The sequence below is a fragment of the Sorex araneus genome, chromosome 2, assembly GCF_027595985.1.
Source record: "Sorex araneus isolate mSorAra2 chromosome 2, mSorAra2.pri, whole genome shotgun sequence".
In the NCBI taxonomy this organism is placed as follows: domain Eukaryota; kingdom Metazoa; phylum Chordata; class Mammalia; order Eulipotyphla; family Soricidae; genus Sorex; species Sorex araneus.
Genome location: NC_073303.1, coordinates 332,892,631 through 332,918,735, shown reverse-complemented (window position 1 = coordinate 332,918,735; position 26,105 = coordinate 332,892,631). Strand labels below are relative to the sequence as shown.

Sequence of the window (26,105 nt, the reverse complement as noted above, 5' to 3'; positions counted from 1 at the left end):
CTATTCAATAATGGTGCTAAAGAAACAGTACATTAGATCTTACTAATAAATACAAAAATGTTCAGGTGAATTAAAAACTTAAATGTAAAAGACAAAATGCTAAAACTTTTAGAAGACAATGAAGGAGAGTAACTATGGCCTCATAAGGCTTACGTACAAAAGGCCAAAGGATAGATAAAGTAAATTTAAGAACTTCTATTCATCAAAGACATTACAGACAAGTTTACCAAGTCTGCAATGAATATTAATTATTATTAAGGGATTAATGTCCAGAATGCATAAATCTTTCCTATAAGTTCAAGAAAAAATGGACAAAAAAATATTGGATAGACATTTCCCTGAAGAAAAAAGCCTAGTGGATATATGAAAATATATTCAATGTTGTTATTGTAAGGGAAATAAAAATTAAAACCATAATGAAGTAAAGCTATGCAAGAGTAATTAAAAGCAAAATAACTAACAAAGAAGTGAAGGGAGGAAAATACTTGCAGTCAATTCTCAGGTGGACTGGAACGATAGCACAGCGGGTAGGGCTTTGCCTTGCACATGGCCGACCTGGGTTCTATTCCTTTGTCCCTCTCAGAGAGCCCGGCAAGCTACTGAGAGTATCCCGCCCGCATGGCAGAGCCTGACAAGCTACCCGTGGTGCATTTGATATGCCAAAAACAGTAACAACAAGTCTCACAATGGAGACATTATTGGTGCCCACTTGAGCAAATCGATGAACAACAGGGAAGCCAGTGTAGTGTAGTGCAGTGCAGTGCAGTGCAATTTCTCAGGGATCATCCCCAGTAGTGCTCAATGATGCTCAAGTGTGACTCCTGGCTCTGCATTCAGGAATTACTCCTGGTGGTGCGTGGGGAACCACATGAAATTTCAGGGATCAAACCTCAGTCGACCACATGTAAGGTAAGTGCCCTATCTGTCATACTATCTCTCCAGGCCCCAGATTTTTATTTTTAATAAATTATTTTATTCAGCGGGTAGGGTTGCACACAGCTGACCCGGGTTCAATTCCCAGCATCCCATATTGTCCCCCGAGGACCACCATGAGTGGTTCCTGAGTGCAGAGCCAGGAGTAACACCTGAGCATCGCTGGGTGTGACCCAAAAAGAAAAAAAAATTATTTCTCGTTTTTATCTTATTCTTCCCATCAAAAAGATAGCTGCCTCCTCCTCAAATACAAGTGAGCATGTATCTTTTTGAATTAATGTTTTTGTGTTTTGGGGATAGATACCAAGAAGTGGGATCCCTGGACCATATTAATTCTAAAATATACACAACTCTGTTTTCTGCAGCATTTAATACAATATCCAGTAGCATATGGAAACAACCTGTGGCCAACATCAGATGACGGCATAAAGTGGTAATATGAAATGCAATACTGTAATAGAAGATGAAATTATCCAGTTTGCTGCATCTTGGATGAAGCTGGAGGTTCTCAAAATAAGCGGCGTCAGACAGAAAAGGAGAAATAGCACAATTTCACTCATCTGTGGTATACAGAACAGTAAGGGGATGGAAGGTATCAAATGATGACAAACCCTTGGTCCTGGATTATACAAGCCAGGTATGTTCCTTGAACATTTTACTTTGTCGACAGATAGTGAATAACAAACCTACAGTTACAAGGGTTGAGTCACGACTAGAGATTAGCACTATGTATGTGAGTATAGTTCATGAATTGTACAAGAAAGACTGCGACAGAGTTTGTCTTGGAGGGTGTTTAGAGGAAGGAATGGCAATCACCTGTATATTAAGAGTTCAGATAAGGACTCAAAAGATCACTGGTAACAATGGGTCATCATAGAAGGGTGGGACAGAGGTGCAGAGGCAAGATTGCAGGGTAGGAGGAGTACAGAGAGAAGCTGAGATACAACCACAGAAAACTCTCTCAATAGGTGTGCCAGATTAGCCAGAGGAGGATGAACTGGAAGTTATGTAGGATAAAAGAGATTGTTCTGGGGCTGGAGTGATAGTACAGTGGGTAGAGTATTTGCCCTGCACATGGCCAACCCAGGTTCAATCCCCGGCATCTCATATGGTCCCCCCAGCCAGGAGTAACCCCTGAGCATCGCTGGATGTGACCCAAAAAGCAAACAAACAAACAAAAAAGAGATTGTTCTGTCTTTGAGAAGAGTAGGACCAATGGAAAGAGCAAAGGGATGCAAAGACCCCTGGGACGGAGAGGGAAGTTGAAGGTGACAATGAAAAGAGAGATCATCAATAGCATGAAACCATGAGGATGGGGATGACACCTGGAGGCCAGTGGGTGGATGAGGCCCAGAGGACAGCTCTTCCAGGAATGCTGAGAGAAAGGGAATCACTAGTAGGCGATGTGTCAAGACAGAAAGTCAGGGAAGATATTCAAACCCTTAGGCTTTGTTACAGAACTGAGGTGACCGAGAGGGGAGTGGGTTGAAAGAATGCCAACAGACTGTGGTAGAGGAACACTGGTACTTTTATGAGCCAATATACAGAGTGCCAATATTCCTGGTGGTGGTGGATGTGGTAGGATAAAATTGTACCCACAAAACACTGACATTTATGTTCTTATAAGCACCATAATTTTTTTTTTTTTAAATCTCAAAGCATGCTAACTTTAGGTATTTCCTTAGTATATACAAACGAGGTAGCTGTCTCTATTTTACTTCAGGCCAGAGTAATTTCCTAGTATTTTTTTTTCCTTGGGATTCCTTTACTTTCTGCCCTTTTTTACTGCTCCATAAATGCTGTCTTTTTCCAGCTCCATTTAGGGTGATTGATGGGGAAGTATAATGACCAAAAAAATAATTTTTAGAAAGCACGAATGTCTTCCTATCTTCCCTTCCCTCCCAATCTCTGACTGCCTCAAAACTTTTTTGCATTCATTGAGACAGAGTAGTTTATGTGTCAGTGAATCAAGCTATCTTGCTGATTCTTTTTTTTTGTTTGTTATTTTTGGGCAGTTACTCCTGGTGGTGCTTGGGGGGCCATATGGGATGCTGGGAATCGAACTCGGGTCAGCTGCGTGCAAGGCAAATGCCCTACCTGCTGTTCTATTGCTCCAGCCCCTTGCTGATTCTTTCAAATCAGGCACTAGTTGAGGTATCAAATCCGAATCATTCCTAAGCATGATAAAATTTCCCTGCTTAATACAGCTAGATGTGCTCCACATGGCTGGATGGAAGTGGGGTCTCATCTATATCATTGTAAAAGCAAGCAGAAGGGATGCCAAGGAGGTAATTCAAAGGGCTGGAGTGCATGTCCTGGCACTGCAGGGCATAGTCCTGAGGGAACTGTCAGCCCACTGGGCCAAGAATCAGTGGCTGTGGCTGTGGGCACCTGAACATTGCTAAGGGACCCCCACCCGAAACAGAAACACAGAAAGGAGGAAATACACTCACTGGTGCTTTCTGATTTCGTCCCACACACCTTGAATTTCAAGTGATTTACATTGTGACTACACAGATACCCTTGTATTCTAATTTCTAGAACTTGGATTCTTCTGAATTATGTGACAGCACCAAATTCTATTAAAAACAACAACAGGGGAGGTGGGGGGAGGGGGGAGGTATACTGTGATTCTTGGTGGTGGAATATGTACACTGGTGAAGGGATGGGTGTTCGAGCATTGTATAACTGAGACTTAAACCTGAAAGCTTTGTAACTTTCCACATGGTGATTCTATAAAAGAATAATATATATATATATATGCATATATATATGCATATATATATATATATATATATATATATATATATATATATATAACTAACAGGAGCTGGAGCGATAGCACAGCAGGTAGGATGTTTGCCTTGCATGCGGCCCACCTGGATTTGATTTCCAGCATCCCACATGGTTCCCTCAAGCACCGCCAGGAGTAATTCCTGAGCGCAGAGCCAGGAGTAACCCCTGTGCATCGCCGGGTGTGACCCAAAAAGAAAAACAAAAACAAAAAACAAACAACAACAACAAAAAAAAACAACAAAAACAAAGTACCAAAATGTCTCTACAGCAACTATTTTTTTTTAGAGTCTAACAATTCCTTGTGTCTTCACAGCTCACACTAGCAGGACATGTCTATTTTGGCAGACTTAAAAATCTTTAATCCACTTCTATTCTTTTAAGCTACACATTTCCCCACAGCATTTTCTGTGGTTCTTTTCTCCCTCGCCTTTCCTTCCTCTATTGGAATGGGAATCGGGAGCTGCTCTGCCTTTGTGCTGGGTCTGCAGCAATGTGATAGTTTCTATTTTCACCGTTTTTCTTCTGGTCACACATGCTCTGCCAAGGATGTGCCCTTCTTCGGGCCCTGACTACTTCTCCTTGCCTTGTGCTTTTCTTGGCAGGCTAGCTGCTGAAATGCTTCATTTGGGGAAAGAAAAATGGGAGCAGAAAGTGGAGTGACTGGACACTGTTTCTCCTGTCTGTTCCTTTCCTCCCTCTCTCCATTCAAGTACTAGTTGAAGAGGTGCCAGGCCCAAGAGAGGTACCAAATGAGTACAGAGAGTAACGCAGTCCTTGTTCCAGCTCCCTCTGTGACCTTACACAAAGTTCTCCTCAATTCACATGACAACACACGAGGAAACTGAATCAGATGCTTTCTTGAGAACCCTTTCTGTTTTGTAAGCTATAGTTTTATGAATTTTTCATGGATAACCTCCTGCTGTGCATCCTGCTCTAGATAATTCCTCTTACCTGTTAACAGGCTTACTGTTATTCCTACCATTAATCTTATGTGTTACAAGGATAGAAAGGTAAATTTGAGTGTCACTATAGGACACTATACACTATTAAAACTGATGCATACAAAGGCTACTAATCATACAAGAAAATGGACATTCTAGAATGTCAAGCAAAAAGCAGGCACAGGAAGAGAAGAGAGCCTGCAATACTAGGTATTAAGTCATTGCTAATACCCAACTTAACACTGGTTATCCTGAAACTCTGAAATGTTTAAAATTTCTACTTTTTTATTCTTTAAAACTAAAAATGCCTTAACTATGTTTTTGATTTGGTGGGGGCCTCCCAGGAAGTGGTCTGGCCTGTGATACTTGGCCTGATTGTGCAGCCTAGATACTGTTTTGGGGACCAGGGTCACCCCAGAGGGACTCAGGGATCTACATGGTGCTAGGGAGAATCAAACTCAGGGTCTCATGCATGATAGGCATGTGCTCCGGCCTTCTGAGCTATCTCCCTGGCCCATGACTAAATGTGCTTGTTTTGGGGCCACACCCAGCAGTGTTCAGGGGGTGCACCTGGTGCTGCCCAGGAAACCAAACCCAGGCCTTCTGCATGTAAAGCATGTGCTCAGTTCATTGAGGTTTCTCTCTGGCCCCTAGAATTGTTTTTAAAAATATAGAAGTAATTGCTAAAGAAGCAAAAATGTGGTGTATATGCCAAAGTCAGATGTGATAAATTTTAGAGTATGCTTTGCCTAGAATTTTCCAAATCTATCATTAAAATGGATTTTTTCTGGTTTCTAAGCTTATGTAACTGCACAAATACTGGTACCTTTCTGAGATGTAAGAATCTTAAAATATACACTTTAGAAAAAAGGGAGGGCTTTGAGAAGGGAAAAGAAAGAATCTCTACAATTTATTCATCTGTGACAAATGCTAAGTTTTATTTAGAGTTTTGCATTTATTAAGGTGAAAGTACATGTCATTAGAGGTTATTTCAGGAAAGGGCTCTACAGAGAGCACAAATGCTGACCATGGATGATTTCACCACTTGAAACAGCTGCTATGTTGTTTGTTCAGGCATGGTTTAGGATATCAGATCACAGACTCAGAAAGGTCACAAATGCCAACCTGTACATGTCAAATCCCTATAAGAGAAGGCACTCCTCCTACATTATGGAAGTGAAGACTTCTCAAGAAAAAAATACGTGGCTAATGCTAGATATGGCTAAAGCCCATTTATTTCCCTCCATTGAGAGTTGCCAAAATGGGCAGTAGCTAAGGAAACCACTTTAGTTTCTGAGAGAGATTTGACCTTCTCTGACTAACTGGTCTGACTAATTGCTTATTTCCAACAAGTCATTAGTAACTTGCCATTCAGAATTTTAGAGGCTCAAAGAAGTCTATAGGCTCTTGGGCCTGTTAAAGTCCTGTAAAGATGATATGCCTCTGTTGTAGCCAGTAAGATGTGAAAGTGGAAGAAAAATCTATTGTCAGCTCACTGGGCCCAAAAATCTATCAAGGAAAGATTTTTGTTAGAGCTGCACTGCTCAAATATGGTTCTCCGAACCCAGGGAGTTTATCAGAAATGCAGAATCTCCAGTCCACCCAGATGTTCAAAAAAAAAGAATTTTGACAAGATCCCCAGGTGATCCATATCCTCAGTAAAGTTTAAGGAATAATAGATGTATGATAGATATGGAACATAAAAACTATATTTTAAGTATCTCTGAATTTTTCTGTGTCCCATCTGCTTTCAACTATATTGAGAAAAAAATTTACAAAAAGTTTCACCTTCCAATTAAAGTCTCTGAACTTAGGTTAAGGATATAGCTTGTTGGTAAAACAGTATATTTTATAAATGTCTGAGAGGGACCCTGGGTTTAGTTCCCAGGACCAAACAAACATATTTGGGGGCCAAGGGAATAAAGGATTGTTAAGAGCTATTTAAAAAAATAAAAATAAAAACACTATGTGTGAACCCCCCTCACCTCCAGTTAAGGTGATCAGAAGTAGCTTTACACTTATAATTTTCTTTTCAAATCTAGGTTTAAAGGCAGACACTTTTCAGTTGTCCCAATTTTCTAAGTTCCTTATTGATTCTTGTAAGGCTAAGCAAATTTTATGCTTGATAGGGATATTACTTGCCAAATACTTTTAGAATTTCCCCCCCCTTACCTTTTTATGTTTTCCGGGAAACTATTTTTATCCCTGTACAATTATTCTCCTAAAACTCATTAGGAGAAATTCTAATTTTATATTTTTTCGATGAAGGTTCTTAGTGTTGACAAGGGACGGGTGTTCTGGTGTCTAGGTTGAAATGTGACGATAGTGTTGCTAAATATCAGTGAGCCCACTTAGGCAAGTCTGAGCTATCCAAGCCCTAGAAGGAGTTCATGTGGTAGAAACCCTATCATCACATTTACAGCTCTCTGTGCTGTGAAAATTCTCTTTCATAGAAGAATAACCAGTTTCTACTCCATGAATGACATCACAGACTCAAATTGGCATATCAATTTACCCTTGACCTAGAAGTGAATGTTAGAAAAACTTGGGGATAAATTCAAAGCAACATCTAAAATGTCTAAAATACTCTTGTGCCTTTTTTTTCCAAATTACTGTGAAAAGGATTGGAGTGATTTATAAACATTTGGAATAAGCAAAAGAAAGAATGTAAGAATCTGAGGTTGGATCTTTGTAAGATTCTACTCGGAAGTTTCATCTTACCTGATTGTCGAATTCGTTGAAGAGTTTGCTGGACCAGAACCTCTGATCTTGGGACAATGATGATGAAGTCCACTTTGCTGAAATGGCCGAGGTCCAGGCTCTGACTACCGCTGTCTGCTATAGCACACACCTGGGATAAGAGTTTTCTGGCAACTGTTAGCTGTGGTTGATAAATTTGGAAGGTTTCATTATCTAAATCTAAAATTAAAAAAAAAGTCATAAGAACAAATTAATTCACTTCTGTGATGGCTGCTACAAATTCACAGGGGCACCTATACTATCCACAATATACAGTACTACTCTGTCACCAAGATTTCTCATTTTCTATTCATATTTGGGATTGAGTTTTAATAGATTTGTTTCTTATTTCTGACGAGTTTGAGAGAAGGTGCTTGAGTAGATGTGATAGTTTTATAAATGTTACTATTTTGAAACTGCTCCATTGTCTCACAAATCATTCAATGACCCTCTCTCCCCTGCTCAGGCAGGCTGGGGTGATGGTGGGAATAAGCCTACTCTCACAGTACAAGCCAGACGGTCTGCCAGGGGAAAGAGAGTTTCTGGTTTTCTTTAGAAGTAGAAGCACAGGTCAGGAGCCTGAACCCAGACCCAACTTGAGGAAGGAGACGATGCCAAAACCACAATAATATTGAGTTCCTTTGTGCTTTGTGGATGGCACCACAGCAAACATTTCCTCCACCGTAAGCCAGTTCCAACATGGTATAAGATTCATCTCCCCTGTGACTGCACAAAATACAAAGGTCATGCAGGCACCACATTCACCTTTCTTCCCACTTGACTTTGCCAGTTCTTGTGACCTGGCAGTTTTAGATGGCTGTGGTCATGTCCAGCGCTGACGCCTGTATTATCTGAAGAGACCTAACTCATGACATGGCCAGCTGGCCACTCAACAGGTGATGTATTAGAGAAACACTGCCCAGATACTCCCAGCATGTCAGTAGCTTTATATCACAAGTCATAACCAAGCAATCAATCTCTTATACGTGCCTGCGCGCACACACACAATGAACGACAGTGTAGTCAGGTGAACACCTGAATGGGCAACATCCTATATGACTTTAAAACATTACTTTTCATTAGGAACACATGTAAAAGTATACTTGGCACAAACAAGGGCGCAATTAACCTGTGCTAATTAATGTTTTCAAAACCAAACTGGACTGGCGAAAACTAAGACGGCAATCATAATACCCACAACATCACAAAACCCTGACAATGGGGGAACATTTATACAGGTGGTGCCAATACTGGTAGAGAGATCCCATTGGAAATGTCCAAAGCTGTAACTTTCAACAGTAACCCGCACTGTTAGGACCATAAATATTAATAATAAAAATAATTCTGTCTTTTGATAGGTAAGTTTCTATTTCTTTCATTTCACAGGTTAGATGCATAAAGACTAATACTTAAATGATGGTGTAACTTAGAATTTAACTTAGCAAATTTTGAAGTGTGAAGAGACATAAAAATATCTTTAAGCAATCTTTCCTAAATAGGAAATCAAGGATAGATCCATGGGAAATCTATAACCACTCTTGAGAATTAAAATACTTTAAATCGCCCATTTCTCCGCGCCCGCACCCCCAGAATGACTGACGAAGAGGACGGAGCTGCTTGGGACACCGGCAGCCCACCAGCAACCTGCAGTATGTGACTTGAGAGTTTCCGCCAGGTCCCCCGAGCGGGGGCCTGGCGTTTCTCTTTTTTTTTTTTCTTTAATCTATCTCTCTTCCCCTCAGCCTCTGGGCACAGCACAGCATCTATCCCACTTCTGAGCACAAAATGGAGAGACGCACCCAAGTGCGCGGCGCGGCTGGCGGGGGATCGAGGGCGGGGAAGTACCGGTCTCCGCCCACATCGGACACTTAAAGAGAGTGCAGCCACGTGGGCTTTCCCATTTCTCCGCGCCCGCACCCCCAGAATGACTGACGAAGAGGACGGAGCTGCTTGGGACACCGGCAGCCCACCAGCAACCTGCAGTATGTGACTTGAGAGTTTCCGCCAGGTCCCCCGAGCGGGGGCCTGGCGTTTCTCTTTTTTTTTTTTCTTTAATCTATCTCTCTTCCCCTCAGCCTCTGGGCACAGCACAGCATCTATCCCACTTCTGAGCACAAAATGGAGAGACGCACCCAAGTGCGCGGCGCGGCTGGCGGGGGATCGAGGGCGGGGAAGTACCGGTCTCCGCCCACATCGGACACTTAAAGAGAGTGCAGCCACGTGGGCTTTCCCATTTCTCCGCGCCCGCACCCCCAGAATGACTGACGAAGAGGACGGAGCTGCTTGGGACACCGGCAGCCCACCAGCAACCTGCAGTATGTGACTTGAGAGTTTCCGCCAGGTCCCCCGTGCGGAAATCTCTCTCTCTCTCTCCTTCAACTTTCTCCCTGGACTTTAGACAGAAACCCAAAACCGCGCGGCCGCTGCCGCGGCCGCACGACTTAATGTCATCTTAGTATCAGCAGTATGTAATGGTTCCTTCTTAATGGGTCGGACTTTTGTGGGTGTTCCTAACAAGAATAGTAAGTATTTGGTTGAAATATTGAAGGCAATCAAAATGGTAGCCATCTCTCTAGACTGAACTAAGCTATATCCCCACGCTGGCTGAGAAGAAATATCCTTCTTTCTCGGGAAGAAACGTGGCGTGGTGTCAAACATAGTGTGATGTCCATTAAGCAAACAGACCTGGTGGCGTGGGAATGGGAAATAAGGGGAAAAATTAGGTACATGGACCAGCGGGACGCTGGTGGTATCTCGAGCCGGAGCCGATATCAGCGCAAGAGCTTTGGTTCCAGAAACTGCTTCCAGACACCCTACTAGACTATCAACTAAGCCAGAGCCCCACGCCGGCTGATGACGGGAAATAACCATCCTCTTCGGGTTTTTTTCCCTTTGTCAGACAGCGTGGCGATTACTAAACAGGCGTGAACTCGGTGGCGCGGGGCAAGGGGGAAAAAGAAAAGTTATGTAACAAACAGCAGGACTTAATATCTCTATATGCTTAGTAATGGAGAATTATCAAATGCCTCATTGGCAATAGGACTGTCTTTTTCTTTTTGGGGGGAAACCCCAGCAACGGTAGTGAGTTGTGTGTTGAAACATGGAATGTAATCGAGATAAGCGCAAATGAAGTGAAACCTATCACGTATAAGGGTGGGGACTAGGGAGGTGGGAGGGGGCGGCAGATAGACTGGGGGGGTTGGGAATGTAAGATGGGCACTGGTGAAGGAAGGGGTATTTGAATATTGTATAACTGACATAATCCTGAGAACTTTGTAACCCTCCACTTGGTGATTCAATAAAAAAAAAAAAAAAAAGAAAAAAAAAATAAAATACTTTAAATCTGTTAATGGTCCAAATCAGGGCCAGAGAGATAGTACATGCAGGTAAGGCACTTGCCTTGCATGCAGCTGACCCAAGTTCAATCCCTGACACCCCATATGGGCCCAACCTGCTCCAGGAGTGATCCTTAAGCACAGAGCCAGGAGTAAGCTTGGAGCACTGCCAGGTGTGGACCCCAAACAAACAAAAAGTCCAAAACAGTATAAACATATTTTAGAGAATCTGGATCAGTGTCTCCCAACATGAGGATACTGCCTGCTTGGGGGGTGCAGGGTGCAGGGGTATCCAGGGATACAGTATAGCTGTACTTATAACTGGGTGGATTTTTCCTGTTTGTCTGATTATAAAAAGGTCAATTTCTAGGGGACACTGAATGGTTTATTTCCTGAAAATAATATTGGGGCAGCAGACCAAAGAAGTATGGGAACCTATGATTTGGACAATCCCGTCATTACAAAATAAAATCTGTAAGTCAGAAGAATCTTTTTCTGTATTTGAATCTATTTTCCTGAGTAAGCTGTTGTCAAGCCAGGCTCCTTTCATTGCTGAGGCAATCTTAATATGATGCATTCCGAGCAAGTGAAGGCCAGAAGGCTGTCAGCAGCAGCTGAATGGATCTGTTTCATATCTTTCTTTCTCCTGCTCTTTTTTTCTGTTCTTTCCTGTGTTGTCCCTATCAATCAGAAAGTAGGGGAAGGAATTTGAACCCAAAGGAATCCAGGAGCCCTTCGCATGGTCTATGGGCTAGACAGTGTTCTTAACCACTGGTCTGCAAACAACGCAAGCCTCAGGTGCAGAAAGGTAGAAAACCACCGGTCGGCTGCCTTGGTTATAACTGCGGGTTTCTGGCCAGTATGCACTGCCTGTACACAGGCTCTGGCTGTAGATGTTGAAAGGCAGAAGATGCTGGTCTAGATGGGTATTTCTCAGAATGGGCAACACCCACTTCCTGAAAGGCCCAGGAAATATCCTGAGGGGTGGGGGGCATAGTAGCCTCATGTGCAATTGGGGGCACTTTCTGTTTGCTTAAAAGGGTAGGTTACCAGTGGGGTTGAGACATAAATTATTTTTCTGAAAAGTGGAGTAAGTCTGGGAAACTCTGATTTCTCTCTCTCTCTCTCTCACCACCCCCACTTTGTGGGGAGAGGAGCACCACTGGTGGTGCACAAGGGCTGTTCCTGACCTCTGTGATCCCTGGTAGACCTGAGAAATTGTGGCATCAGCAGCAGCCACAGGCAAGGCAAGTATCTTACCAACTCTGCATTATCTCTTGGGTCCTGGTCTAGACTCTTTTAAGCAATTATTTGAAGTCCTTGGTGAGTCCCTTCGGCTTTTGAGGCACAGTTAGCAGAGTTAGAAGTTCACTAAGGGCCCCGGAGAGGAAGGTAAGGGGAGAATATTAACTCAGTACAGGCCTTTGACCTAGGTCACACATTATAAGGCATTGAAAATGGGAGCCCCATCCATCACGAGATGATGAAATGCTATCAGAATGACTCAACTTCCACAGGTCTCTCCTAAGGACCAATTTCCTCCCTTGGGCGAAGGGCTGAGGTGACATTACCCAGGTTTTGCATGGGAACCATAGCAGCGGCCTCCTGTGGTGACACACATTCATTCAGGTCTCCATTGAAGGGGGTCACCACGCTGTCTCCTCTTCTTTGCTGCATTTTCTCAAGCAGCTTGTCTAGATCGTCGCCTATTGACCACATAACAAAGTGGAAATAAGATTACAAGGAAAGATATGTTCATAGCAGGGGCCCAGGCGGCCCCAACTGATGGTCTCAGGGCTTCAAGTTTGGGCTTCCAGAGGTATCCTTGTTTATATCATTTGTAGTTTGTAGAGTATAAGTGTATATAATTTATATACTTTCACATACTGGATTTCTCTTGACCAAAGAGGTTGTAATAACCAAAGCAGGCATGATAGCACCATTTTTTTCCTCCTTTTAACATTAGAAAATCAAAAGCCAGGGAGAAGGGATTGCTTAAGGTCATATAACAAGCCAGTGGCTGAGCTGAGGCCAATCTGCGCAGTAAGATAATACTCGGAGAGACCGGGGCAAAGCAAAGGGTCAGCTGGGAGGCATATGCTCCACACTCATCTCCCTGACAGGCCAAGATTTAAAAATCTAAAAATCATGCAGCTAGGGTTTGGCAGTGTTGCTCCACCACTCACCTAATGATGTGGTTTTAAAATGCGATGCCAGGAAACTGACCTTTCCTGTGATGAGCTCATAACTAATTTCTTTCAAAAACTCACTTGTGGTAAGCATGCTCTCTGCCAGCGCTCTGGACTGATGCTGACCTGCAGAACAGACGGAAAGGAGATAGTGTGCCAGTGAACAAATGTTCACTGAGACATGATTTATAACAACAAATTGGAAACAACTAAAATATAGAGCTATAGGGGCCTGGATAAGGAAATTAAGGCACAGGGTAGAGAGAGAGAGCTCAGAGGGCTGGTGCGCATGTCTGGCATACAATATCAGAGATATAATATACAATTACATAATATATGTGTGTGTGTGTGTGTGTGTGTGTGTGTATGTATATAACACACACATCACTGTATTCAGCCCTGAGATTTTAGCAGCCTCTCCTTACTCGTCGTTTCCAATGATTGGAGGCTCTTTCAGGGTCAGGGGAATGAGACCTATTATTATATACAATAGGTATATATACTATATATATATCTCAGATGTAAGATTTAGATGTCAGCTATTCTGCCAGACAGCTCAGGGTCTTGGGTTTGATCCCTGATACAGTGTGGCTCTTCAAAAATCAGCGGGATACCCTTTGTGGTCCCCAATGCACTGGAACACTGCCTCCCATCAAAAAAGATAATAAACAGACAAAAATACCCACATAAGGCATATAAAAAGGAACTATTACACAGCATATAAAATGACACTTTAAAACAAAAGATGTTTATATAATAATGTTACGTGACCAGGGGAAAAATAACATACTGTATGGTTTTCATTGAAAACTACCATCGATGTATTGAAAGACCTGGGAAGAACACTTAAAAATGAAGGATAAACTTTTGCAAGGTCAATAAAACTGTTAGTCTTAAAAATATAAGCTGATTTTTATCAAGTTGAGTTTTGCAAATGCAAATAACTACTGTATCAAACTTTTTTTTTTTTTGCTGAGATTTTCTGAAAGAGCAAGAAGGGCAAGCAGGGTTTTACTGAAGTAAGAGGGCTTAGCCTTGTAGGCTGGGAGAAGTGAGAGTCATTCAAGAGAGAAGAAAGCAAACTGGTCCAAATAGCTATGCAGGACAATGTCTGATAGAAAATTAGCACAGGAAATAAAAATGCATTATGTGATGTGCCAAGTTTTTGAAAGTTCTCCTTACGGTCAATGTTATAATATTATGTATCTTGGGTGAAGAGGTAAACATGAGCTGAGATGCTGGCAAATCTGACTAACTGGCTTAAGCCACCTGTGGCAATAGCTTTATCACATGCTAGAGTGGTTAACATTTCCAGAACCTTTTAAGGACAGAAGTTACATGAGACAAGGGTATCTGTTACTAGGCTGTGCTTTGAAATTATGCTCACATAGCCAGCTGACAGGGACATCAGCCAAGCTAGGAGCTATGAAAACCTGGTATCTGAGGAAAGAAGGAAAAATTAAAATTAGGAGGAAGAACCCTAATTGGGGCAATAACACCCATGGATTAATTATAATGATATCAAGACACCCAATAAATATTTTTAAGTGGACAGATGACTGAATGAATAAATTTAAAACAACAAAAGTTACTCACCTAATACTACCACACAAAATTCATTCCCTCTGATTTTTGATGCACAAATTGCCACAACATAATCTGGTAGCCTCTGATAGTGTCTAATTTCACTGAGAGTCCTCAATGTTTCTGAAATGCCCTCCGCCAAAGAGTTTTGAGTCACAATCACGTGAACCAAGTCTTGAGACACACTGGCAATTAATCTTGCGAGCCAGGGGAGTTGTCCTGGGGACACAGGTGCACACTGCGCACCCATCTGCAGGGCTCTCTCTCTCAGAGTAAATTCCTGCATCGCTTTCAGCATGATTTGCTCAAATTCTTCCCTGAGAGGTATCTGATCAGGACCTATATGAAAGAGAATGATTTTGAAAATTCAAAGGACCTATATGAAAGAGAATGATTTCAATCACAGCCAGAAACACAGACACACAGACACACACACAACTGACATGTACAAACACACCACTTTTTTTTTTCTTTTTGGGTCACACCCGGCGACGCACAGGGGTTACTCCTGGTTCTGCACTCAGGAATTACCCCTGGCAGTGCTCAGGGGACCATATGGGATGCTGGGAATCGAACTCGGGTTGGCCGAGTGCAAGGCAAACGCCCTACCCGCTGTGCTATCACTCCAGCCCCATAAACACACCACTTCTAAACTCACTTTGCTCGCATTGGGAAATAAGCTCCTTTCCCTGTAGGGGCCCCAAGTACAGACTCCTATTAATTGTTTCCCATTATGAAATGACCTATTCTCTTTTCTCTCTGCTTCAGTATTAAAAAAGAAAATACTCGGCTTTCTGTTGTTCTTTCATCAGACCTTGGTACTTTTAAAAGGGGATGCATTCACAAATAGTATCAATTCCACTGAAACCCTGGGAACATGGTCACTGCAAGTGGCATATTACTTGACCTATTAAACTTGGCATCATGGACACGGTTACATAAGAAGCTAATCAATCTACTGGTATGTAATGGATTTTAGGTTTCACTCATTTCTCATTTTATTCATAGGTACTTGGAAAAATATTTTAATATATCTCTATATCAACTTTTGGAAAACTGTATAAAGGAAAATTAAGTTCCATTATTTTCCAACTTATATTTAGGAAACCTAATATTTCCCCCAGATAGATAATTTTCTTATCATTTAGTTTTCGTCCAGCATTCTGGGCTGTTAAATAAATCATCTCTCCAACACTGTGGCTATGGCCAGGCTTACAAGGGTGACCTGTGGTCCCTGATCTTGGGGGAATGTTGTTTCTCTTATTCTCCTTAGAAACTCAGTCTTTAGAACAAAACAAGTTAAGTCACTGATGACACCCAAGTGACACAAGTGTGACATTACTTTTAGTTTATCCTGAACCCATGTTTGCTCCTATTATTCAGTGTCATTTCTTTTGCTCTGCGAATGTGAGATTTGATTCTTGTTGATTTTGAGATCCAACAACAGCCTCAGTACTTGGGGCATAAAGTCCTATGTGGAAGAATAAGAAAAAAGGAAGTGGAGCTCTATATGGGAAGGTGAGACACTTCCTTCCTGGAATATGGATCCAAGGGTCTTTCCTCGAACCCGGCCTGCCTACTCTAGGAAAGAGATCAAGAAAGGTTGTAGGCATATTTTCAGAACAGGAACAGTCAAATCATATACACACCTTAAAAGGAAATTCTGAATGAAATCAGATCTTCGGGGCAGTGTGGAAGGGTAGTAGGAGAGTAAAATTAGAAGGGACGTTCCCCTTCTTCATGCAGGGAAAGAAGGAAGGAAAGAAAGATCACGTTGGGCTTCTGTTTTCCAAGTGCACCCCAATCCCTTGCTAGAGCAAAGGGGAGGCATTCTTGTCATTTTGGGCTTCTGATAGTTTTATCGTATCGGTATCATGTTTGTTAGGTCACTAGTACACACTAGTATGCCTGAGAGTGAATCAATCTGTACTATCAGATATTGGAAGATTGTTGTCTATTTATTTATTTGGGTCTTGGGCCACACCTGGCAGTGCTTAGGGCTTACTCCTGGAGAGCTTACGGTTCATATGGGATGCTGGGGATTGAACCTGGACAGGCTGCATGCAAAGCAAGCACCTTACCCACTGTACTATCTTCGGCCCAGTGGTTATCAGTTTGAAACATTCTTCGATTAGAGCAAACAATAGCTCAATGCATGTGGTCTCTATCTCCTGCTTACTCTCACAGACAACCTAAAGCTTAGAGACTGGTAACAGATATGTGCATGAAACCTGCTCCAAACCAGAGTGGAGTAACATAGTCTATGAGGCAGCATAGCTAATTTTAAATATAAAATCAAGTAAGAAAGTGAAATAGTTAAACGTGTTCACAGCATTTTCTGTTGTCTTAAAACTCAATTTTAGGGGCTGGAGCAATAGCACAGCGGGTAGGGCATTTGCCTTGCACGCAGCCGACCCGGGTTTGAATCCCAGCATCCCATATGGTCCCCTGCGCACTGCCAGGGGTGGTTCCTGAGTGCACAGCCAGGAGTAATCCCTGTGCATCGCCAGGTGCGACCCAAAAAGGAAAAACAAAACAAAACAAAACAAAAAACTCAATGTTATAGAGATATGGCTGGATTACTATTAGGAAATGAAAAATGGAGAAAAATGTATCAAAGTTTAAATGAGATAGGAGAATTCTTAGTGAAATCCTTCTTCCAATCACCTCCCATTATTTCTTCATTCTCTGCTTCTACAGCTAAATTGCAGGAACATTTTTCTCCACTTTTTGCAAGAGTAATTTTTCCTTTTGAGTGCTCACCTGCAGTAACTCAGATCTGATGGCTTTTCAAATATAGTCACCTTAATCAAAAAAGAAAAGATCTTAACAGACTCTTAATCTCTCTGTTAAGAGATTCATACAAGAATCTCTGAATGGGCTGGCCTCATTATCTACTGAAAAGATTTTCAGATTGTGAAATGACGGAGTAATATTTTTAGTACCTGTAGTGGAGTGTGCCTGTTTATTCTGAAGCATTTTGCTTTTTCTTTTTTGCTGCTTCTTTTTTCTCCCCTCCGCCCCCCGAAAAGTGGACCATCAGACTACAGCTATTAGACCTGCCATTCTAGAAGTTTGGGTTTATTTTCCTAAACATCTATAACAGATAGCAAAAATATACTATCTGATAGACTATAATATCCTATCTATAATCTCTGTGGAAATATTCTTACTGTTTTCTTCAAGATGCTTAAAGGCAAAAAAAAAATAGTCAAGGACAGCAGAGTTAGTGGTTGAGAGGCAGGAGTTCCAATGTATAAAATTGAGACTACATGTAAACTGTTAGGGCCAGGACATGGCTCCAGCAGTAGAGCACATGCCTAGCATGAGGCTCTGAGTTGATCCTGGTCCCTCATAGCCCCTTGTCCCCAACACTGCTGATGGGCACCAAATGGGCATCACTGGGTCTAGTACCATGTATACCACGTGGTTCTGCAAACACTGCTGGTGGGACCCTGGAGACCTCTAGTACTGCTAAGGGGACCCGGCTAGTGCTGAATCAGCAGCAACTCCTGAGCACCGTGGAGGCTACCAAAATGAATAAATAAAATTATAACACAAGGTGGGGTGGGGGCTGGAGCAATAGTACAGCGGGTGGGGTATTTGCCTTGCATGCGGCCAGCCCCGGTTTGATTCCCAGCATCCTATATGGTCTTCCAAATACCACCAGGAATAATTCCTGAGTGCAGAGCCAGGAGTAACCTCTGTGCATTGCCAGGTGTGACCCCAAAAGCAAAAAAAAAAAACAACAAAAAACAAACAAAATTATAACACAAGGGTCCAAATTGATAGCATGGTGGGTAGGGTGCTTTCCCTGCACACAGTCAACCTGGGACTGATCCTTAGCATCCCATATGGTCCCCTAAGCACCATTACCTGGGTTCAGAGCCAGGAATAACCCCTGAGCATCCTTGGGTGTGGCCCCAAAACAAAAACAAATAAAATAAAATAAAATAACATTACAACAAGAAATGAACTACAGACCCAAGATTTTCATAATTGTATCAGCTACTAGTAAGCATGCTTAGCAAGTTAAAGGTCATCATGAGTGTGGTTCATGGAGCACTGCAGATTTCAAAAGTCTGTATCAAGGCCAGTCCGGTGTGAAAGCTGGCTTGGGGTGTTGGTGTGAGGGGCGGGGTGGGGGGGGAATGCCCAGGTTAGAGCAAATGCTATAAGGAGAACTCAGGCCTGCTGAACCTTTCTTTCCCGCCCATTGTTAGCACAATGCTACTATTTAACACCAAAGTATCTCTAAACATCAAAAAATTCACCACAAATAAGAGTTCAAGTTATTCCTCTAACATTATATGGTACAGTAAATCATTACTAAATCAATAAAAATAAATAAATAGAATCCTGCTACATAAGGAAAAAACATCTCAAGAGAAGAAAACTTTTTTTAATGTGTAATTTTACAGAATGTTTCTAGGTAGACCAGTGGCTGGAAGTCCTGGAGGGAGTATAATTAATATGCATAGTAGATGCCCTGCAGTTTGCAAAATAAAGGACATTGCCATGTAAATGCAGGTGAGCCTCCAGAGCATTGTCAGGGCACCCGCACACTCCACCCTGGCTTGGGAGGATGCATCAATGGGGGAAACAAAGGGTTCACGACCTGTGAATCTCCTTGCCCTGGGCCTAGGGAACCTTCCAGGCAGTTACAGTGAGGGAAAGCTCTCTGTGACAGCTTGAAAGAGATGCAGCAGAAGGTTTCCACAAAAATGGGTGCAGGGAGTGTACATAAGCAAGATAAAAAGGTGAAGTAGAAAACTGCAAAATGATTGTCTGAGGCAAAGGCTGCGTCTGCTGAACTTCAGGGGAAGTGGCTTGGCCAGGTTGCCCAGGGTGCAGCCCTCAGTCCTATCTCCATCCACTGCTTTGGAACCCTCAGGACTGTCCCGAGAGACCGGGCACTAGGTGGAGCTATTTCTCTCTCCTAAGGCGCAACGCACAAAGCAAGAAAAGAGTATATGGGAGGGACAAATGGGGGTGGGGGTGGGGGTGGGGAAAGAGAGAGTGGATGAAAGGAAAGAGAGCAAGGGAAACACCAATATGAGGTGGAAGAAAAAGAATGTTAGGAGTGATGGGAGACTAACACCCAAGAATAGTAGAGATAAGTACCAGAAGGATTACCCACAGCTTAGAAGCTGGCCTCGAATGCTGGGAAAAAAGACAGCTCAGATACAGAAGGGACCACCAAGTAAAGGGTGCTAGGAGGGCCCGCTGGGGATGGGAGATTTGGACTGAGGTAGACTACAGACCGAACATGATGGCCACTTAATACCTCTACTGCAAACCACAACTCCCAAAAGTAGAGAGAGCGAGTGAGCAAAAGGGAATGCCCTGCCACAGAGGTGGGGTGGGGTGGAGGGAGGACAGGGTGGGGGTGGTTGGAGGGATGCTGGGACCATTGGTGGTGGAAAATGGGCACTGGTGGAGGGATGGGCACTCGACCATTGTATGACTGAAACGCAAGTATGAAAGTTTGTAAGTCTGTAGCTACCTCACAGTGATTCACTAATAAAAATTTAAAAAAGAAGAAGAAAAGAAAAGAATGTTAGGAGTAAAAGAGGGAGAGTGAGATAAGAAAGGCTGATGAATGTAAGGCAGTAGGGGAAGGAAAAACGGTATATTATTAAAACAATCACATTTTCACCAACAAATGATTAGTGGAAATAGCTTACCCAGCCGCACAAGGTACTGTATGGTCAGGAGAATCATATTTTCCACGCTCAGGAGCTGGCTACCTGTCAACCCTAATTGTTCCAAATCTTTGTTTTCCAACTGTGGAATCTTGTAGCAGTTCACCAGCAGAGGACTCACAACAATATCTCCAACATTTCCATAGAAATAGGGTAAAGTGCCATAGCCTGTCCAACAGAAGCAGGTCAGGAATGATCAACATTTTCTGAGCTTCAACCATGTATTCTAGATCAACTAGTCTCCAAGAGGCAAAACCCAAAGTCCCCTGCCCTCAAATATCTTCAAATCACTCAGATATGTCAATCTGAGTGACACAGTTGAGTGTTCCAAATTCTACTCTGACATTATTAAACCAGATGGACAGGAAACAAGAACTCCAGTTATATTGTCATTGGGTCTCCCAGAAGGAATGTATGTTAGTATGACATCTCTGCCACTGAGGACTGGACTGGTGAGCCTTTCTCAAATGAGCTGTATTCTTTATAAAAGACTGTGGCAATAAAGTACTTTCTAGGGAATGACTCAGTGGCTAAAAGAATCTGATTTGCAAGCAGGATGTCATGAGTCCGATTCCTGGGGCTACCCAAGAGCAGGGTCCAGGGCTGCAGCAGGCTGCATGCGGCTAGGAGCTAGCTGTGAGACAGAGCCAGAGTTCACATGTATGTGTTACCTGGAGAGAGTGCCACAACTAAAGATGCTGCAAACACTGCAGTCAGAAACAAAGTCTGCTAAGCATGTGTGTGAGCAAGACGGGGGGGGGGGGCCCTCAGGGGGGACCACAGCTAACTGAGCTCCCCCTGGCCCTGCTCACCCCTGCGCCTGCAGTGAGCAGGTATGCAAGCACTGCGACCAGCGGGAAATACCACAGAAGGCAGGCGTGAGCCCTGACAGCACAACATCAAGAGCAGAAAGGGAAGGGAGAAAAAAATGACAATAGTCAAAGTAATAATAATGATAAAAACCAGGGTTTGGGAGATGGCTTAAAGGGCTGCAATGCTTGTTTTTGCATGTAGGAGCCCTGTACTCTGTCCCCAGCACTGCCAGGAAGGGCTCCTGAGCACTGCACTGGGAATGGCCGCCCAGCATTGGTAGGCGTGGCTCAAAATAAAAATAAATCTTAAAAGAATGTATTTTCTGGTAACATTCCTCAAGTTTACTTTCAAACAAGGTCAAAAGACAACATGTTTCAAAAAAAAAAAAAGACATGTTTCACTCCCGAGGTTTTCTTTAAAAAACAAAAACAAAAACAAAAACTTTAGGGGCTGGAGAGATAGCACAGCAGGTAGGGCGTTTGCCTTGCACGTGGCCGACCTGGGTTTGATTCCCAGCATCCCATATGGTCCCCCAGCACCGCTAGGAGTAATTCCTGAGTGTAGAGCCAGGAGTAACCCCTGTGCATTGCTGGGTGTGACCCGAAAAGCAAAAAAAAAACCCAAAAACCCAAAACCAAAAAAAATGAACTCTAAGGCTGTACTCATTAATCAGCAACAAAATCAAAGTATGTCTTTTGCTCTTTTAACTAATATTTTTTTTTAATGTTCTCTTTCTAAATGTCAGGAGAACAGCTTCAAATTATTTCAGAAATAGATGGGACAAAGATATGCTTGAAAACATGTCATCTTGGTTATGTGATAATTTTCCGTGTGTCTTTCTAAATGGTACACACCAAAGGTTTTCATATACCACATATGTATCTTTCTAAGGCTTAGTTTGGACCACGCTCCACTGCTCCATAAGAACTCACTGATCATATGGAATTTGAATTGTTGAACAACTGGGCTTGCAGCAGTGCCGTATAGGAGCTGTGGAGAGCGCTGCCTGATAACAACCAGCTTCAGGAACTCAAGCCAACCACAGGCGCAGGGAACACTTCACAGAAGAACCCCAGGGGCTGTGAGGCTTAATTAACACCTCCGGGTCAGTTTAGAACAGCATCGCAGTCTTCTCCAAGGCCAGCACCCTCCCAGCCATGCTTCCTTCCTTTGACCCTACTTTCACCAACTGGGCCGCCCAGTTATGCACCATATTTCCTATTCTTGCGATTTTCACCTCTGCCCCCCTTGGGATACCCCAGGGAGTCCTGCAATATATAGCCCCTGGCTTAGAAACGCAGGTCTGAAGGTTAAGAGGGCTGTCTCTTCCTCAGGGAGCCCAAATGAGGGTACTCTTGATGTGGGCATAAAAGGGACCACGTTTTAGAACCCAGGGATCCCTAAATTTCTATACTTCTGCTTACAGACACCTTAGACTCACGCTCATGAAGGGTAGTAATGACAGCTCAGAAAGACTGACACTCCTTAGTTACAAACACTTCATGGTTCAGATCTGTGATTATGGGCCTGACTCTTGGTTCTTCTGGGCGAGGCTGTCAGCTGGTCCTGCTTGTTTCTTCTTCCTGTTGTTTGAGTCCCTTGAATAGGAAATTACTGTCTCTTCCCTTGTCCACTCTTGCCCAGCCTTTGCAACCTCATAGAAACATGACCTCAGAGAACTCTTCTCAGATCTCCTTCAGGCACTTCTCTCAGAACCTGTGATTGTTTGTTTGTTTTTGTTTTTTGGGTCACATCCAGCGATGTACAAGGGTTACTCCTGGCTTTGCACTCAGGAATTACTCCTGGCAGTGCTCAGGAGACCATATGGGATGCTGGGAATCGAACCTGGGTCGGTCACATGCAAGGCAAACACCCTACCCGCTGTGCTATTGCTCCAGCCCTTGAACCTGTGATTCTTGGTGGTGAACCTCAGCAGCTCCTTCCCAGAGTGCTGTGATTATTATGTACTTGAACGTAACACGTATGTTCTTAAACAGCTTCCCACTTAAACAGCTGCCTCCTCATGTTCCTAATTTCTGTTCACAGGTTGAATACCCCATTAAGGAGCTATCCAACAAAAGCTAAAAGAATCAGTACATGGATTAATGAATACATTCATAAGTAAGTGTGAAAGGAAGATACAGTCTTATGTTCCAGCGGACAAAGGCAACCTGGAATTCTTTGGTCTTACCTATCAGAATTACTGGTCTAACTCCGGAATTACTCAGCAAATTTTCAGGAACAATCACAGTTTCCCCTGCAGGAATAGGTCGAGGTTGTAAAATTCCAGTTAATGGAGTCTGTGAAACTGGAGCAGATAAAAGAGACTCTGGAAAAAAAAAGTTGTTTGGTAAGAAGGATTAACATGAAAATTAAATGAAATACAGTTCAGGTCGAATGCATTACCATTTTATTTTGTGATTTACAAAGTTATTGATAGTTGAATTTTAAGTATAAAATATTTCAATGCCAATCCCACCACCGTGATCAACTTCCCTCCCCTAGTGTTCACATATTCCCTCCCCACCCCAACCTCCACCCTTCCCCTGCCTGTCACCTTGACAGGCACATTACAAAGTTTCAGAGGCTGCAGCTTAGATCTCATGCTTTTGGTGTTGTGGAGTCTGTGTTTTGGATAGATGGCTCGCCCACATCACAGTATAACTGAAGGCCTGATGCCTGTTTACCTATCACTTCCCCTTCTCTCCTTCCTCCCTAGATTTCTTTCCTTCTCTGTCTTTCTCCTTTCTAAATACTGGGGTCAAGGATGACAGGTTTAATACTCTTAAAAACATGTTTTAGAAATTAAGGTGTTTTGTGTTTATTGTATAAAATTAGAATTGAGAAAAGAAAAATCAATTACAATAGTGTCATATGAAGATAAGTACTATTTAGCATTTTGATAGGTTTTTCTTTTAGGTTTTTCCCCGTATCCAATTATTTAAATTGTTTCACAACTTATCTCCTCACATCCCAGCCAGTCCCACACTCTTAGATTACCAAGGCATAGCCACTCATTACAGAAAATGTGAAAAGTAGACAAGGGTGTGAAGAAGAAGAAGCAGCCCATCACAGTTAGTACTATGCAGAGATAGCCCAGTGAAATTCTGGCATAATTTTTTGTTTGTTTGGGCCACACCTGGGGAGGCTCAGGGGTTACTCTGGGCGCTGTGCTTAGGAATCATTCCTAGATGTTCTCAAGGGCCATAGAGGATGCCAGGAATCAAACCTAGCTTGGTCACATGCAAGGCAAATTCCCTACCCACTGTATATAGCTCTGGTTCCTGTATACAATATTTCTATGTAACATTTAAAATTATTTAAACAAATAAAGCTTTCTCTTTTTTCTCTTAAGTTACCGCTAGTCTATACAAATTATTTGCTTAGAAGAACAATCTCTCACTCAAAATGTATGCCAGCACAACATGCCCACCATCCTTGTGTCATTATTCCTTCCCACTCCCACTGGACCCCTCACTCCTCTATACTATCCTTGATCCCCTTGTTCTAACCTTAGTTCTGTGGTCAGAGGCCAACATGGAAAGTCAAAAGACTTTTCTATTTGTTTAGACTGTGGCTCAAACCCAGGACCTCATAAATGGGAAGCATAAACTCCGGAAAGCATGAGTTATATTCTCAGGCCAAAACAGAAAAACTAGTTTAAAGAACCTGTGTATATCTTAGAGTTGGTCTAACTATTTACTACCGCACAGTATATATGTAAGGGTTTGAACATAAAACCATAAGCACCAAAGGGCCACAGCTTCACAAAAGTGGAGCCGGAGAGGTACCATGGGGGTTAAGGTGTTTGCCGTGTACAAGGATGATTCTAATTTGGCTCCCAGCACCACACAAGGACCGTGGAGAACCATTGGGAGTTATTCCTGAACACAAAGTCAGGACTGAGTCCTGAGTACTGCCAGGTATACTCAAAAACAAAATATATTAGCTATAATTCATATCCTTATATAATACTGGGTACATGGTTGGTTACGGAAATTAATTTACCCTCACAGACCTAGGGTAATAGTAGGGGTGGAAGACGCTTTCACTAATTTAAGAAAATTCAGAACTCATATTCTGTTGAAATTTTACCAGTTCTTGAAAGAGGGCGAACTGCAGGAACAGGTACAACTAGACCAGGTTGAGGGACGGGTGACCCAGGATACCATCCTCGGTGTCGTTTCTTTGGTGGCCCCGATATGAACATGGTAGCTGAAGACAAAAGAGAGTGATGAATCTTGTCCTTAGCAGTGGAAGAAAGGAATAAAGTCAAGTAACATAGAATCCTTCATCTGATTAGACTTCAAAAGCCTGAGTCACTCTAAAGATAAAGTGAAACAAAGTCATACTAACAGCACCTAACATCTGCAGGCTGTTACCAGATTACTTCATCTAATTTGATTCTATTAAAGTTCAGTTAAGTTACATGACAAGAGTACTGAAATACCAAATTTTTTCTTGAGATCACAGCCAGCTTTGCTTAGGGCTTACTCCCGGCTCTGAACTCAGGGAATCAGTACTAGATTCTGGGGGGACCTTATGGGGTCCTGGGGACAGAACCAGGTCAGTTATGTGCAAGGCAAGTACCCTACCCACTGTACCTTTGCTCCATCCCCTGATACACTGATTTGGTAGATGAAGAAGGGAAAGTTTGCATTTGCCTAAAGCTGCACAACAAGAGGAATTTTGAATCTCTTACTTTGGTCAGCAAAGTTCATAGTTTTTCAACATATCTTAGACATCTGTTTAAATCTTACTTCTAAGCTAGACTCATCCTTCTGGTATCATCAAGAAATTTGATCATTTCCATTCACATCAGTCATCAGCTTTCCAAACATATGACAAGCTAAGGAAAGACTGATTCATTCAGATGAATCCACTGTTTCAAACATTATAGCACTTCTTTAGTAATTAATGTCTTATGTCAAAATTGTAGGAGGGTATTACCTTGGTCTCCGGGTGCATAGTTAGGTCTTGGTGACAAGGAGTAATTGCCTGGACGGGCTGGAGTGGAGCTGGATGCACCGTTCTTCCCGCCATGGCTACTGTTCCCATTAGCAGCATCTG

At 42.7% G+C, this 26,105-nt stretch overlaps 1 protein-coding gene across 1 annotated transcript in view; it reads right to left on the bottom strand.

Moving 5' to 3' along the window:
- The window catches only part of GREB1L (GREB1 like retinoic acid receptor coactivator), a 273,408-nt gene that overhangs the window by 57,525 nt on the left and 189,778 nt on the right, over positions 1-26,105 (bottom strand). Inside the window, exons 9-16 of the mRNA XM_055126772.1 lie at positions 25,986-26,102; positions 25,131-25,250; positions 23,227-23,364; positions 20,205-20,390; positions 14,530-14,856; positions 12,931-13,059; positions 12,316-12,450; positions 7,392-7,589 (exon numbers count right to left, since the gene is read on the bottom strand). Of these exons, the coding sequence (XP_054982747.1) occupies positions 7,392-7,589; positions 12,316-12,450; positions 12,931-13,059; positions 14,530-14,856; positions 20,205-20,390; positions 23,227-23,364; positions 25,131-25,250; positions 25,986-26,102 (1,350 nt within the window). The remainder of the gene's footprint in view (positions 1-7,391; positions 7,590-12,315; positions 12,451-12,930; positions 13,060-14,529; positions 14,857-20,204; positions 20,391-23,226; positions 23,365-25,130; positions 25,251-25,985; positions 26,103-26,105) is intronic.